At 39.2% G+C, this 15373-nt stretch overlaps 1 protein-coding gene and 1 non-coding gene across 2 annotated transcripts in view; both read left to right on the top strand.

Moving 5' to 3' along the window:
• Window positions 1-8084: 8084 nt before the first annotated feature.
• On the top strand, window positions 8085-8156 carry trnaa-ugc (transfer RNA alanine (anticodon UGC)). The gene has a single exon. It is a non-coding gene; the product is annotated as a tRNA-Ala (tRNA).
• Window positions 8157-8565: 409 nt separating this feature from the next.
• The window catches only part of ift172 (intraflagellar transport 172), a 54511-nt gene continuing 47703 nt past the window's right edge, over window positions 8566-15373 (top strand). Inside the window, exons 1-11 of the mRNA XM_033649164.2 lie at window positions 8566-8761; window positions 9272-9415; window positions 9905-10017; window positions 10114-10153; window positions 10433-10498; window positions 10862-10941; window positions 11082-11169; window positions 11293-11507; window positions 11641-11764; window positions 12083-12178; window positions 15035-15196. Coding sequence (XP_033505055.1) covers window positions 8723-8761; window positions 9272-9415; window positions 9905-10017; window positions 10114-10153; window positions 10433-10498; window positions 10862-10941; window positions 11082-11169; window positions 11293-11507; window positions 11641-11764; window positions 12083-12178; window positions 15035-15196 — 1167 coding nt within the window. The 5' untranslated portion in view covers window positions 8566-8722. The remainder of the gene's footprint in view (window positions 8762-9271; window positions 9416-9904; window positions 10018-10113; window positions 10154-10432; window positions 10499-10861; window positions 10942-11081; window positions 11170-11292; window positions 11508-11640; window positions 11765-12082; window positions 12179-15034; window positions 15197-15373) is intronic.

Here is a 15373-nt window from a genome sequence, read left to right as displayed (position 1 = left end):
GGAATCAGAGACTGTTTTGGCATTTTTTACTTTATAAGTGACTCAAATGATTAATTGATTATCAGAATTGTTGCTGATTGATTTTCTGTCCATTGATTAATCAACCTATTGTCCCAGCTCAAGTCAGCTTTTACGCAGCGACACAAGAGGTCCCTTGTTGAGTTATTGCCACACTTTATGACAGCTGTTATCAGAATTTAAGTTGGTTTGGTATTGAATTATATGGCGACTGGTCTGCATATACTGTAGGGCCGTTCAGACAGGTGACAGGCCGCGTTAAGAGTCGTCTTAACCCAAAGCCATGTCAGTCCCCTCAGTATTAATAAAATCTAATTAGGTAACGAGTTTACTGTTCACCTTGCCAACAGTCAGTATCATGAGAATGGTATTGGGTAATGTTTACTCGAGTAAGTACATAGTGTAAGTGCAGCTATCATGTCACAGTTTAATGTTTAATCGCCTCCCACACACATACATGCTTTGATTGATCACTTTACTTCTAGAACATGAGGGTTATTAACTTTTTAACATAATTTTGGCGAGCGTTTGTGCCAGGAAATAATGTCAGCCAGTTTAACACTAAGGTAGAGCCAATTTCATCCAACCTTTCATGTTACTTATCAGTGTTGTGTGGTCAGAAGTCACAAGAGTTTATGGGTTTTCTGAAATGAAGGAATGGACACTAAAACATTCTTACGTCTAAACACTACAGTTACAGACAGTTAAACCAAATCTTTCTATCAGTGGGTGTTTTTTAAAGGAATAGTCTGACATTTTAGGAAGTATACTTCATTTATTTCCTTTGATGGAGTTAGTGCTCTTATGCTCTTCAATTGTGAGGGTTAAGCATGGGCTAGCTGTTTCCTCCGTTTCTAGTCTTCGTGCTAAGCTAAGCTAAGCTAAGCATCTAATGGCTGTGGCTTCCTGTTTACTGTGCAGACATGAGAGTGGCATCAATCTCAAGAGTATGTTCCCTAAAATGTTGGGTTATTCCTTTAAATCAGAATTATTTGAAAATAACAAAACTTCAAAAAAAAAAAAAGATTGATAAAACAAGGTTTTCTCCAACAAACATTTTGTTGCCATGCCATGTTAGGTCTCTATTAACAACATTCAAACCTTTTCAAGATTGTTTACTTCTGTCATATGTGTGTTAATAGGTTGATATGCTGTTGAGAGTTATTGTCTAGGGTGGAGCACTGATGCTTGTAGGAGAATTTTTGTACATTTTTAAATGAAACATTCTCCCTTTGCAGTGACAGGTGAAATTTAAAGGGTGTTCCTTTGTTTTTTCTCCCACTATAAATAAAGGCCATAGGGTGTCTGTGTATCAAGCTAAAGTTAAAGTGATTTCTCAGCTGCTAAAACTCCTCATTATTAACATTGCCACTGCCATTTGAATCCTGGTGAACTGCAATAAACTAATGTAGACCGACATGTAGGACCAGCAACCGAGCTCATTGTTTCATTTTGTGATTTACAAACTGTTCTGAAACCAGCTCAGACAAGTACCTCCATCATTTTATTTCGGCTTTGTCTTTGATGGATTAAATATCGGTTTGTACATTTCAGAGGGACTGTCAGCAGACTTGAAAGTCGTCATTTCATCTGAAGTTCCATCAAAAGCCAAAACCTCCCGTGTCCCGTAACATTTCAGGAATATTCTTTTTGTCTTTCAATCTTTTCAAAACAGAAGTGTAAAAGCAATGAGTCTGTCGAGCACTGAAAGAAGACATACTATTTATTATTTTTGTAACTGTTGTAAATAACTCATTAAACAGCAAAATAACTGGCAAAATCCTAATTGTTAATAGACGTCTTTTATGAATTAATGTCTGTTTTAACAGTGTACATACATTTTTAATTTTCTTTTTTAATTTGTCACAGTAATACCATAATTTAAATGTAAAATCACTGAAAGGGGGGAGGGATTCAACATGTTGGTTTTCATGGGTGTTAAATTATGAGCTCAGGCTCTAAAAGTCATTCGTATGTCGACTTTAAATACTGGCTTGAATGCTTTGTGCTAACCTGATAGCATACACTGTGTTTAGTGATACAACTCCATGTTAATGTATGCCAAAATAGTTAGCATGGAGCTAACATTCTCCCAAGGACAGATGGATCATTTTGGATCTGTGGTCTCATTTCTCAAGTGACAAGTGGGACAATCCACCAAAATTTCTCAAAAGAGGGATGAGAAAATATTAAATTGAGTAGAACAACCTGACAGACGTTTTCAATGTAGATTAAGTTGGGGATTTTTTTGGAGGGTGGGTGGGGGGTTATTCACTGTTGTAGTTCCCTGTGGACGATCTGTAAATTAGTTATGAAATTCAATCAAATAAAAAAGGGGGATTTTATAACTTCCTGTCTCTTGGTTTGTCTTGTATTTGTATGTAAAGTGTGCTCTCCTCGTGTCAGCGTGGGTTTTCTTGGGGTGCTCCGGCTTCCTCCCGCAATCCAAAGACATGCAGATTAATTAGTGAATCTGAATTGTCTGTAGGTGTGAATGTGAGCATGAATGGTTGTCTGTCTCTATGTGTCAGCCCTGTGATAATAATAATAACTTTATTTATATAGCACCTTTCAAAAACGAGTTACAAGGTGCTGTACAACAGAGATAAAACATATCACATACAATACAAATTGCCAGCATAAAAAACCACCAAGAGAAATAAAATTGGCCTTAAAAAATTAACTTAAAAACACCCATCCCCAACAAAGTAAACATACAGTACAGCAATAATAAAACAGGATTAAGAGAAGGCCAATCAATAAAAGTGAGTCTGTAGAAGAGATTTAAAAGAATCCACTGAGCTTGCCTGCCTGAGATTGCCGGGCAGGGAGTTCCACAGCTGCGGAGCACGGACAGCGAAGGCCCGGTCACCTTTTGTGATAAGACGGGACCTTGGGACCATAAGCAAAGCTGAGCCAGCAGATCTCAGGCAGCGTTCAGGTTTGTAGGGTAAAAGCAAGTCACGGATATAGGCAGGAGCCTGACCGTTTAAGGCTTTAAAAACAAGTAGTAAAATCTTAAAATCAATTCTAAAACTCACAGGCAGCCAGTGGAGAGCAGCAAGGGTTGGAGAGACGTGGTCACTTCTCTTTGTACCTGTTAAAAGCCTGGCAGCAGCATTCTGAATAAATTGCAGTCGACGGATGTTTCCCTTGCTAATCCCAGAGTACAGAGCATTACAGTAATCAAGTCTTGAGGAGATAAATGCATGGACAACCTTCTCCAAGTCAGTGGAAGAGAGGAACGGTCGGATTCTTGCTAATTGTCTCAGCTGCCCAAAACATGATTGTACTACCTTCGTTATCTGTGAATCAAAAGATAGTTCTGAGTCAAGGATGACACCAAGATTTCGAGCCTCTTTCTGGATGCTAAAAGTAGAGGGGAGACTTTCAGGATTGCAGGTGCTGGAGCTAGATGGGGTGAAGATGATAACCTCTGTTTGTGACTCGTTTAGTTGGAGAAAGTTGTTAGACATCCATGTTTTTATATCTGCCAGGCATGAGAGAGCATGGGCAACATCTGAAGAGCCAGGTTTCAGTGGTACATATAACTGTGTGTCATCCGCGTATAGATGAAAATTTATGTTGTGCCTTTGAATAATTCTTCCCAGGGGTAACATGTAAATGGAAAAAGGAGGGGCCCCAAAATTGACCCCTGGGGGACCCCACACAAAAGGGGAGCATGGGAGGAACAGGCATCACCGAGAGACACCGTGAAGGACCTGTTTAACAAATATGACTTAATCCACTCAAGTGCCACACCACTGATGCCAATAAGGTGTTCCAGACGGCTAATTAAGATGTTGTGGTCCACAGTATCAAAGGCTGAGCTAAGATCAAGTAAAATTAAAATTGAGCAGAGCCCTGAGTCAGCCGCAAGCAGCAAGTCATTTGTGACCTTAATAAGAGCAGCTATAAGTAGTCTGGAGACCTGTCCAGGGTTACATTACATTTTTTAAAAGGCTCAGTGAGTTCCATAAACAGCTTGTCACTGTAGTTTTTATCAAATATACAGGAGGAAAAAGTGTATTTGCTGGGGACTATTTTCAGCGGCGGATTAATCCACATTTGGTGCTCTAGTGAGTATTTGGGGCAGCAGGACTATCTATGTGGGACAGTCAAAAGAAACTACAGTGTGTGTGTTCATGTCACCCAGTGCAACAGTATGACTCACTGGTGTGTTTCAATAGTTTTTGCACAATAATGGAGCTCTATGGAATATCAGACTTTGGATATATACTTGTTGTTAAGATCGGCTGATGGTTGGTTTTTATTGATATTAAGAAAAATATTGAGTAGAGAGTCTCTGTAGCACTGATGCACTATGATTACCTCAAGTGATAAAAAATAAGATAGCATAAGAGAGGCATGAGTAGCTGTGTGTTTGTATGTTTAGCTTACCCTGCAGCAGCCCTCTGCACCCGACCCTATAAATAGTCTGGTAATCCCATTAATAGCTTAGTCTACTTAACCGACTCCATTCTCTGGATTAGAAAATACCTCGCTAGGAACTGACCTCACTGCTATCTATTCCCTTATCAGGAAGCTGACAAAGGTCAGAGGGCAGGGACAGGAGGTGAAAGTGCCCTATAACATTACATTAGCTAATTAGTTCATTCATTCATTCATTCATCAGCTCTGCCCTCGAGAATTTGGCCCCATTTATTTCTTATGCAAGAATATGTATTAAGAACATGGTGAAAGATTAGTTTTTGGTGTTACTCTGGGAATTTTAGGATAAGGTTTGGTTTATTTTAAGGTTTATTTTTATGCTTCCATGCTGGTGAAAACCGTGCCCGAAGGCCTTATGTTAAGTTGTTTGTCACCATTCTCCAGAACACGATATCTCAACAATGCCTTGAGGGGAGTTTCCTTGAATTTGGCACAAACGTCCACCTGGACTCAATGATGAACTGAATAGATTTTGGAAGTCAAAGGTCGAATCAGTGTGTCCTTGCATCCGTCTCATTCTTGTGAACACGACATTTCAAAAGGGCCTTGAGGGAGTTTCCTTGAATTTGGCACAAACATCCACCTGGACTCAACGATGAACTGAATAGATTTTGGAAGTCAAAGGTCGAATCAGAGTGAACTTGCATCCATCTCATTCTTGTGAACACGACATTTCAAGAGGGCCTTGAGGTAGTTTCTTTAAATTTGGCACAAATGTTAACTTGGATTTTAAGAATGATTGGATTAGAATTTGGAAGTCTACACAAAACATGTTTTAGGCCATAACTCAAGAATTCATACGCCAATTATGACGAGATTTCACTCAAATGTCTGATAGGATCAAATGAAAGTCAAAGGTCAGCTTCACTGTGACATCATAATGGTCTGCAAAAACAGTTTTCTGGCCATTATTTGATGCCATATCTCAGAAACAGAAGGGGAGGCATTTGGTCAGATGCTGAAGGATGTAAACTTTAAGTGCAACTTGAGTGGTTAGCAGAGGCGTACAACTGTGAATTGGTATTTCTGGTTCTATTACACACATATAGAGGATTGTGCAGCCTTGGTCGAGGTAAGTGCTCCTTGGGTGCTTTGTAGGTCATTTAGTCATGATATCCAGTGACCAGGGTCATAGCCACTAGCCAGGATTTTGGCTTTACACCAAGGGAAGAATTTTAGAAGAAAAAAGTCATAATATTTATATATATATATTTGTGATATTTCTCACACTTCTAAATTTAGCTGTTGAATTTTAAGTTTTAGTTTTGCTAAATATGATATGAACTGTTTCAGAGAGTCAGAATTGTTGCATGTAGAGGAAATGATGGCAACTCAATTATAGAATAAATAAATAAATAAAAAAAAAATCAGTGAGACAACACATAGCCATTCACTAAATACAGTCTGGCTTCCAATCCCATGAAATACATAAGTAAGACATCTGCAGATTAAAACAGTAGATGGCGTGTTTGATTTACATAAATGTTCTGTGTGCTGTTGGATTGTAGTCAGTGGTTTCTATGAGCTTGATTTTCATACTGCTGCTTCTGGCTGGATGACTCAATCAAACGCATGCCACATTTTAAATATAGCATGTCCTAGTGGGTCCTAAATATTACATAAAAAAAAAAAATCATAGAAAAAGTAACAGCACACTACAGTGTTAGTTACAAGTAAAAGTCCAACATTCAACATTTTACCTAAGTAAACCTACACAAATATTAGCATCAAAATATTCTTAAAGCACCAATAGTGCTTATGATGCATAATTGCCCATTTCAGAATGATATATATTATATTACTGGATTATTGATGCAGTACATCACTTTAATGTTGCAGCTGTTAAAGTGGAGCTGGTTTTAATTACTTGCCACACTGCTAGCTCATGAATATCCCCCCAGGGATCAATAGTGTTACTCTCTATTAACTGATAATGATACATTATATTTGTTGATTACTTTTTGTAATTCTGCAACAAAGGTATCAGATAAATTTAGTGGAGTAAAAAGCAAAATTCATGGCAGACAATAGACGTAATCAAGTAAAATACAAGTAAGTTACTGTACTTCAAATTGTGCTTGAGTAAATGTACTTAGTTATATTCCACCACTGCCTAAAATCTATTTAAGTGTTTAATTAGTACTTCTTTATGTAAGTAGTTATGGTTTATGACCCCAATTCCAAAAAAGTCAGAATGCTGTGTAGAAAATAAATAAAACTAGAAAAGCACTCGGAGAGCACAGACCTCCGCCAAGCAGCTCGGATTTCCCGCCATTTTATTATTTTATCCACTTCGCTTCAACTGATCACCACCAAAATTGTATCATCTGTTCCTTGTCCCATTATCAACCTTTCCTGAAAATTTCATTAAAATCCGTTCAGAACTTTTGAGTTATTTTGCAGACAATCAGACAAACAGACCAACGCCGGCGAAAACATAACCTCCTTGGCGGAGGTAAAAAGAATGCAATGATTTGCTAATCTTTTTTGGCCTATATTCAGTTAAATACAATACAAAAACAAGATATTTGATGGTCAAACTTATAAACTTTATTGTTTTTTTTGTTAATATACATTTATTCTGAGTTTGACGCCTGCAACACATTACAAAAAAGTTGGGGCAGGAGCAACAAATAACTGAGAAAGTTGCTGATTGCTCAAAAAACACCTGTTTGGAACAGTCCACAGATAAACAGGTTAACCAGTAACAGATTAAAGTATCATTGCTGAGTATAAAGAGGCATCCACCAAGGGCTCAGTTCACTTTGTGAAAAAAAAAAAGTTAGGGCAAATGGCCTAGCAGTTTAAAAACTACCTTTCTCAATGCACAGTTGCAAAGCATGTTGGGATTTCACCATCTACAATCCATAAAAATCATCAAGGATTCAGTAAATCTGGAGAAATCTGTACGTAAGGGGCAACTCTGAAAACCAACACTGAATGGCTGTGACCTTTGACCCCTCATACCAGCACTGCATAACACCAACGTGACTGTGTAAATTACTACATGGGCTCATGAACAACATTGTCAGTGAAAACAGTTTGTTGCTGCATCAACACATTTAAGTTAAGACTGAACAATGCAAAGTGAACACCATGTATCAACATGCAGAAACACCACCGACCCCTCTGGGCCCAGGCTCATCTGAGATGGACTGACACAAAGTGGAAAACTGTCCTGTGGTCTGACGAATCCACATTTCAAATTGCTCTTGGAAATAATGGATGGAGGAATCATGGAGGAAAAGGCTTTGCAGTAAAAAGTTGGGGACACAAGACTGGCCTTCTTGCAATCTGGACATGTCTCCTCTTGAAAAGGCGCATTAAGAAGCACAAACTGAGACAGCAACAGAGACTGTGGACTGTTGAGTAACTGAAGCTCAACATCAAGCATGAGTGGGAGCACAAGGGTAAACATGCACCTGTCCCAACCTTTTTGGAACATGTTTAAAGCATCAAATTCAGAATGAGTGTAAATGTGTAAAAGAAAGAAAGAAAAAAAAAGAGTTAATCAGTCTGAACATCCCATCACAAAATACATATTCTACCTATTTATAGACATCACGACCCCTAGTGGCTATAAATATGTGGGTTTCGAAAACGTTACCATGGAAGGGGATGTAGCTCAGTGGTAGAGCGCATGCTTTGCATGTATGAGGCCCCGGGTTCAATCCCCGGCATCTCCAGGTGATCCTTTTCATGTGTCGAAACGAAAATGTCCATTTGGATAGACAAAGTAAAAAACTGCTCACTCACTGACTGTAGTAAATCCAGAACTAACTTGACATATACAAATGGGAAATGTGCTTTTGTGGTAATATACGGGTCGTTTTCCAATTGTGACGGACATCATAGTTTTCAAAAAACGAAGACTGTTTTTGAGATTTTGCTCCAGTCTTGAATCTACATACTTTTATAGATGCATTGTCTATAATTCTCTCTAAGCTATTAATCAGAATTCAGTAAGAGTTAAAACTATTTCTGATAAAAGTACAATTATCGGAAGAAATCCATATGAAAAATCGACGTAATGCGTAGAGCGGCTAACATTTCCCATAGTTCTAAATGCACCACGAGCCTCCGCCCCAACGGTTACTAAGGAGATCACTGTTAAGTTTACTACAAAGATGTCCTCCATGCTAGCTGCTATGTCGGAGCTGGTCAACAAAATGACCATATTCTAAAGATTGTACTTTATCTCAGCACTAATATTGTTCTTGCTGTGTACGAGCCTCCCACAGACTTTAGAAAAATGCAACTGAAGCATCTTAAGACTCTGTTAACACCCCAGGTAAGTTCAGTGACAAGTTCGCTAAGCTAATGCTAGCTGATGCTGGAGAGCAACATCAGTTAAAAAGTGTGACTGTTAATGGTCTTATGTCGTTTCTCGAAAGCTGTAAGAAAACACTAATTTCCTCTTGTCAATTCGGCATTAAGGTGATTTTACTGATCCGTGTTTAACTGGTATTTAATTATGTTTTATTTTTACAGTTACCTTACTTTGATACCAACTGCGATGCGTTACTTGGTTGAAAAAAACACTGTTAATAAGCCCCGAATTAACTGAATACTTCATATTAATGATTCAGACTTGGTCAGTAGTTGTGTTTTAGTAGTTGACACATTATACCAGCTTTAAAATTGAAAACTGTTCAATCTTCTGTGGTGTTTAGTGCGAGCCCCTGTCGTTACAGAACATAACGCATATCAGGTTAGCTAAAAACTAGCCAAAGGGATGCTCGGCTAAAGCATCGGCTGGTAATCACTTCTGACGGTTTGTTGTCTCTGCCTTGTGTCACAGGAGGGTGCTGCCAAAGTGACGTGCATGGCCTGGGCACCCAGCAACACCAAGTTCGCTGTCTGCACTGTTGACAGAGTGGTGCTTCTCTATGATGAGCAGGGAGAGAGGAGAGACAAGTTCTCCACCAAACCCTTAGAGTCCAAGGTGAGACGGAGGAGCAGTTATTATAATGCTGTTGAATACTTAAAGTCAGGTTTTGAAACATCAGTTTAAACCCATTGGGATTTAGCATCTCGCTTTCAAGGGGTTCCAACAGTTTCATGAACAAACCGAAACACAAAACACAGGGCACAACACACCTCACTAATGCAACAAAAAATAAGACAGTCCATTTAATAACATAAATAGGAAAACAGTAAAACCTCAGGATAGGTATTATCATAAGAAATGATTCAGCGATACTGAAAACACATGTAATTTGTTTTAAAAAGGATAATACATTTTGTTAAATAAGCAAAATAAGGACAGATGATGATTCAAAGTGTGGATATTGGCCTTTGAAATAATAAATTGTCATTGCCATTGTTAAATACCTAACTCCTGCCTATGTCCCAGTATACTGTATATTGTTAAAACACCTTCCTATAACAGCATGTTGTGTGTCAATTATAATCCAATGTGATCTTTTGTCAGTATGGGAAACAGAGCTATGTTGTCAATGACATGGCCTTCTCACCGGACTCCACCAAAATCGCCATCGGCCAGTCAGACAACATCATCTTTGTCTATAGAATTGGAGAGGAATGGTAACGTCCTCATGCTGATTTCAACCCCCTATATTGATCTTGTTACATCGGTGCATGCAAACAGACTGTATTTATCAGTGCTGTCTTCTCTTGTAGGGGGGACAAGAAAGCCATTTGCAACAAATTTGTTCAGACGGTAAGTTAACATGACGTTTTGGCAGTGAATAGAATCCTTAAAGAAGCAGTAACTGTGTATTAAAAGAAAGACACCAATGTGCATCTGCTTTTTAGTGTTAATTTTATGTATACTGAGTGTATGCTTTCAAAGTCATGGATTGAGACATCTCACCTGTTGGTAAAATATTTGACTTTAATGGCTTTTGCATGTCAGAAAAGCAAATTTTCCTGGTAGAAAGTCTGAATTTCCAACTCTCTGACAACTTTGTAATGCAGTGTTTTATTCTGTGCTTTGCAGAGCGCTGTGACTTGCTTGCTTTGGCCTGCAGAGCATGCAATTGTTTATGGATTAGTGGATGGCAAGGTAAGTCAGCAACATGTTCTCACCACTCATCAGAAACATCATTATGCTAATGTGAGAGTTTATATCCATTTTGTTGATTTATTATAATTGGAAGGAGTATTGCCATATTAGTAAGTTGGCAGACACAGCAGGTAGTTTGAGTTCTATCTGGTCTAGCTGCTGTGTCAGAGGTCTTCTCACCCTTTTAAGACTTACTGTTTTTGGCTAAACAAGGACTCATTTGAGTGAAAATTATTTCTTGCCTTCCAGAAAATGTCAATTTTACTTAAGAGTTGCGATAACTGCTCTTATAACAGCATTTGAAAGCAGTTTTTGGTCAAACAATAAAGTAAATTTTGCTTGTTTCATTATTTTTTCCCGTAGGTTCGCCTCGCCAATACTCAGACAAACAAGTCATCGACCATCTACGGCACTGAGTCCTGTGTCGTCTCACTGGCATCCAAGTAAATGCATAATACATATTCATAGGTGGTCATGACCAACAGATAGTGTAAGGTGCACTGTTGGTTTGTTATTCACAAAATATTTTCGAGGAAGATATGCTTGTTCATTTTCTTCGTCTGTCTCGTCTGTTCTGTGCCAGTGTTTCTGGTAAAGGCATCCTGTCTGGCCACGCTGATGGGACAGTCGTGCGTTACTTCTTTGGTGACGAGGGGTCAGGGGAGTCTCAGGTACCTACTTTAAATTTATCATCACATAGATTGTCTACATGTTGCTGCAACATTTATTGTATACACTTGCTTTCAATGTGTCTATCACGCAAAACAAAACGCACTCCCCTCGCTCTGATACAGGGTAAGCTGTTGATGCACCCGTGCCCACCCTACGCTCTGGCCTGGGGTGCAAACAGCATCATGGTGGGTGGCTGTGACAAGAAGGTGGTGGCCTACGGCAGAGAGGGTCACATTCTGCAGACCTTCGAGTACAGCCGCGACCGCACTGAGAGGGAGTTTACCGTGGCTGCCACCAGCCCCAGCGGGCAGTCGGTTGTGTTTGGGAGTTATGACCGGTCAGTACATCGTCTCTCAGTTGATATACAGACAGTACTGCGATAACCATCACACATCAGGTATCATTTACAATACTCAGATTATTTGCATAAGGTTCAGCAAGTTTGTTTCTCTCCTGTATTTTTCACCCAGGTTGCGGGTGTTTAACTGGGCTCCCAGGAGAGGTGTGTGGGATGAAGCCAAGCCCAAAGAGATTCTCAACCTCTATACCATCACCAGTTTGGCCTGGAAGAAAGATGGCTCACGCCTCTGTGCTGTAAATACTTAATCTGTCGCATTATTTTAATCTGGAGTGTTTACTTTAACGCCAACCTACTAATTAAATAACATGCCTTTTGCTCTTTAGCTCTTCAGGGGAGATTTGCAGCAGTGGTTACATGTTTATGTATGGGCAGGTCTCTCTCTGGTCCCTATTCTACCTGGTTTTACACTGATATTAAACTGGTTACTGTGGCGCTGAGTTCCTGTATCTATAGCATGCCGCTCTGTTAAAAACACACCTAAAACACAAATCTGTAAAAAACTAAATGGTGTTTTATGTATTTATTTATAGTGTGTGTTTGTGTCTTGACAGGGAACACTGTGTGGGGGAGTGGAGCTGTTCGATTGCTGCTTGCGGAGAGCCATCTATAAGAACAAGTTTGAGATGACCTACGTTGGCCTGAGCCAGGTAGAGACAGATGGGAAAAATTCAAGTATTTGTCTAAACCACAAAACTGAAGTATTTTTGATCACATAAACAATGAGGAGCATTCAGGACCAACAAAGCAATAGTATCCCTCACTTTGGTCTCTGCCACTTGCCAGTTTACATAAGATGAGGTTCGATAAGATAAGAGTTATGAATCCCACACCAAAGAAATTTGCACGCTGCAGCAGATCAAGAATCAGAACCAAGAGAATGGAAGAGTGCAAAAAAAGGATAAAAATGTTACAAATATACAATTTAGACAAAATACATAAATATACATATATACATATACATATATATATATGTATATATATATATATATATATATATATATATATATATATATATATACACGTTTCACTTATACAGATACTGTATGTACATGATTGATAGGTGCACAGGCTAACCGAAAAACACACGTTGTGTCTTATGTTTCCTTTAAATATATAGAAATATCGCCTTTAAATATTATTGCACAGTAAGCGGTAAAATTTTGCATAGTAGTAAACTGCATAGCCATGTCACACAGTATAAATATAAAGACAATGGGTTAGTACGTATACATACGTGAGTATGAATAAGTAGAAGTTATAGAAAATATATATAACCTGAGGTGGAAACTTATGGTGCAAAATTGAAAATAGCCAGCTGATTGTGCAGTAGCAATAGTTCAGCTTTAAATAATTAAAGTGCAAAAAACAAACAAAGAAAAAAACAGTCCACTATCTAAATTTTATAATTAAGAAGGAGACAGAGGACATGGAAGTTTCAGAAACTAACCCAGTATCTTAAGATTTACTGATTAATCTATGTATCACACACATGGACCAGTAAAAGTATTTTTTCAATATTTGAAAGCATATTGTTTTTGCATCAAATTTTGAAATCAGAACAAAAATAAGCCATACTTACCACACACATTAAAGGATAACTTCGGTATTTTTCGACCTGGGCCCTATTTCCCCATGTGTATGTGTGCATATGATTCATAGGTACAACTCGTTTTAAAATTGGTTCACTATTGAGGGAGGCGGATGCAACCGGGAGCCGTGAAACGAGCTAAAATGGTAACGGGGGCAAATGCATCCCGCCCGTATACGTTTGCGCATTAAAAGTGCTTTTTTTCGCCACTGACCGGTTCAGATCGCCAGTGTTATCTCTGTAAATAGCATACTAAGCGTTTCCCTTACCTCTGGGCTGTGTGACGTCATCTCGCGAGAGCTTTGCTCCACTGTGTCTGTAGCTCTCTCTACTCGTGGGACAGCCGTTTTCTCGAGGAAGAGGTGTTTCGGGATCTGATGTCTTCTCTTCTTCGGCTGGCAGTAGTCATCTTGGGAGAAGTGAGCACTGCAGACCCGATGGTCTGCAAGGCGCAGTGTCTGGACAGGAGTGTTAGCATCCATTTGTAGCACAGCTAGCCACAGCTTCAGCATCTCGCCGTCCGACAAAGGCAGCCTATGAAAGCTGTACGGGGTGTTGCGCGACATCCTGTTCTTCCAATTCGGATAAGCACAAACACGAACCATTGTGTTTTCAATCGATGCAGTAAAACTCTCAACTGTACTCCGGGACAACCAGCGCCACTCTGAGCGGCGCTCAGCATGGCTCCTCTGTTTTCTTCCAGCAACAAGCAAAGCTCTTGCGAGATGATGTCCCACAGCCCAGAGGTAAGGGAAACGCTTAGTATGCTATTTACAGAGATAGCACTGGCGATCTGAACCGGTCAGTGGTGAAAAAAAGCACTTTTAATGTGCAAACTTATACAGGACGCATTTGCCCCCATATCTACCTCGCGGCTGCCGGCTGCACACATACACATGGGGAAATAGGGCCCAGGTTGAAAAATACCGAAGTTATCCTTTAATTATTATGAGTTCTGACAACTTTTTTTTTTTTCTTTTAAGATATTTTTTGGGGCATTTTAGCCGTTAATTGTCAGGACAGTCAAGCATGAAAGGGGGAGAGAGAGGGAGTGACATGCAGCAAAGGGCCACAGGCTGGAACCGAACCCGGGCCGCTGCGGTAACAGCCTTGTACATGGGGCGCCTGCTCTATCCACCAAGCCTCTGACGCCCCGATTTCCGACAACATTTTATGTAATGGTTGTCTGATTACAGCAACATACCAGTATTTTGCTTAATTTTCAAACTAGTTCTTTAACAAAATGTAAATATAGGCTTTTAGTAATCCCCTTGAACAAACACTGTGTGTCTTGTTTGTACTATAAAACTTAAAAACTGGGATAAAACATATTAACTTGACAGTGACTAGTTTTTGGAAACACAACTGTTAGAAATGAGTCGAAATGGCCTTTAAACTCAATCAAGTATTTTCTGATTAGCAAGGAAAAAAATCTATCCTAAGTTAATTAATGCATGAATAGATTTTGCTGCTGGTTTGGATAAAGTAAGATACAAATTAAATTTGACAATTATGACTGAGAGAATAGCAGAGCAGGTAATGAGACGGCTGATGTGTAATAATATTTTCCAGTCAAGAGTTCAGAAGTAACATTTGCTTTCTTTCTTGTTATGAGTGAGTCTGCCTGGTGTTACAGCTGATAGAGTTATTTTACTGTGACTCAGCCAGACTGAGTCAACTGACTGGTGTTTAAGGAGCAGATGAATCCATGTGTGTATTTGTGGAGCATGAATATACTTTTAAGCCCTCACTCACATAGTTTCATTTTGCAATGCATTAAGTCATTGAATTTCACCCCTATTGTGTATAGAATACAAATGAAAAATGATTGAGAAATACATTTTATCTTACGTATTTATTTATTTAGCCTCCTTCTCCACGTTCCTGTCTCAATCGTCTCATCATCCTCTTCTAGGTGATAGTGAGGAACCTCTCTTCAGGAACACGGGTGGTCCTGAAGTCCTATTACGGTTATGAGATAGAAGAAGTCAAAATCATGGGCAAAGATCGCTACCTGGTGGCTCACACCTCCGACACTCTTCTGCTGGGAGACCTGCTGACCAATAAACTGAGTGAGGTAGGACTTAAAGGGTTATTTCACCTAAATCACAACAATATACATCAAGCCATCAGTGTGGAAAGTAACTTGATACATTTACTCAAGTACTGTAATTAAGTACAATTTTGAGGTACTTGTTCTTCCATATTCAGCTACTTACAGAATCAGAAAATTATGATTCATTACAGTTGCTCC

The sequence above is a fragment of the Epinephelus lanceolatus genome, chromosome 13 (genome assembly GCF_041903045.1).
Source record: "Epinephelus lanceolatus isolate andai-2023 chromosome 13, ASM4190304v1, whole genome shotgun sequence".
Taxonomy (NCBI): Eukaryota; Metazoa; Chordata; class Actinopteri; order Perciformes; family Serranidae; genus Epinephelus; species Epinephelus lanceolatus.
This window is presented reverse-complemented; position numbering and strand designations above follow the sequence as displayed.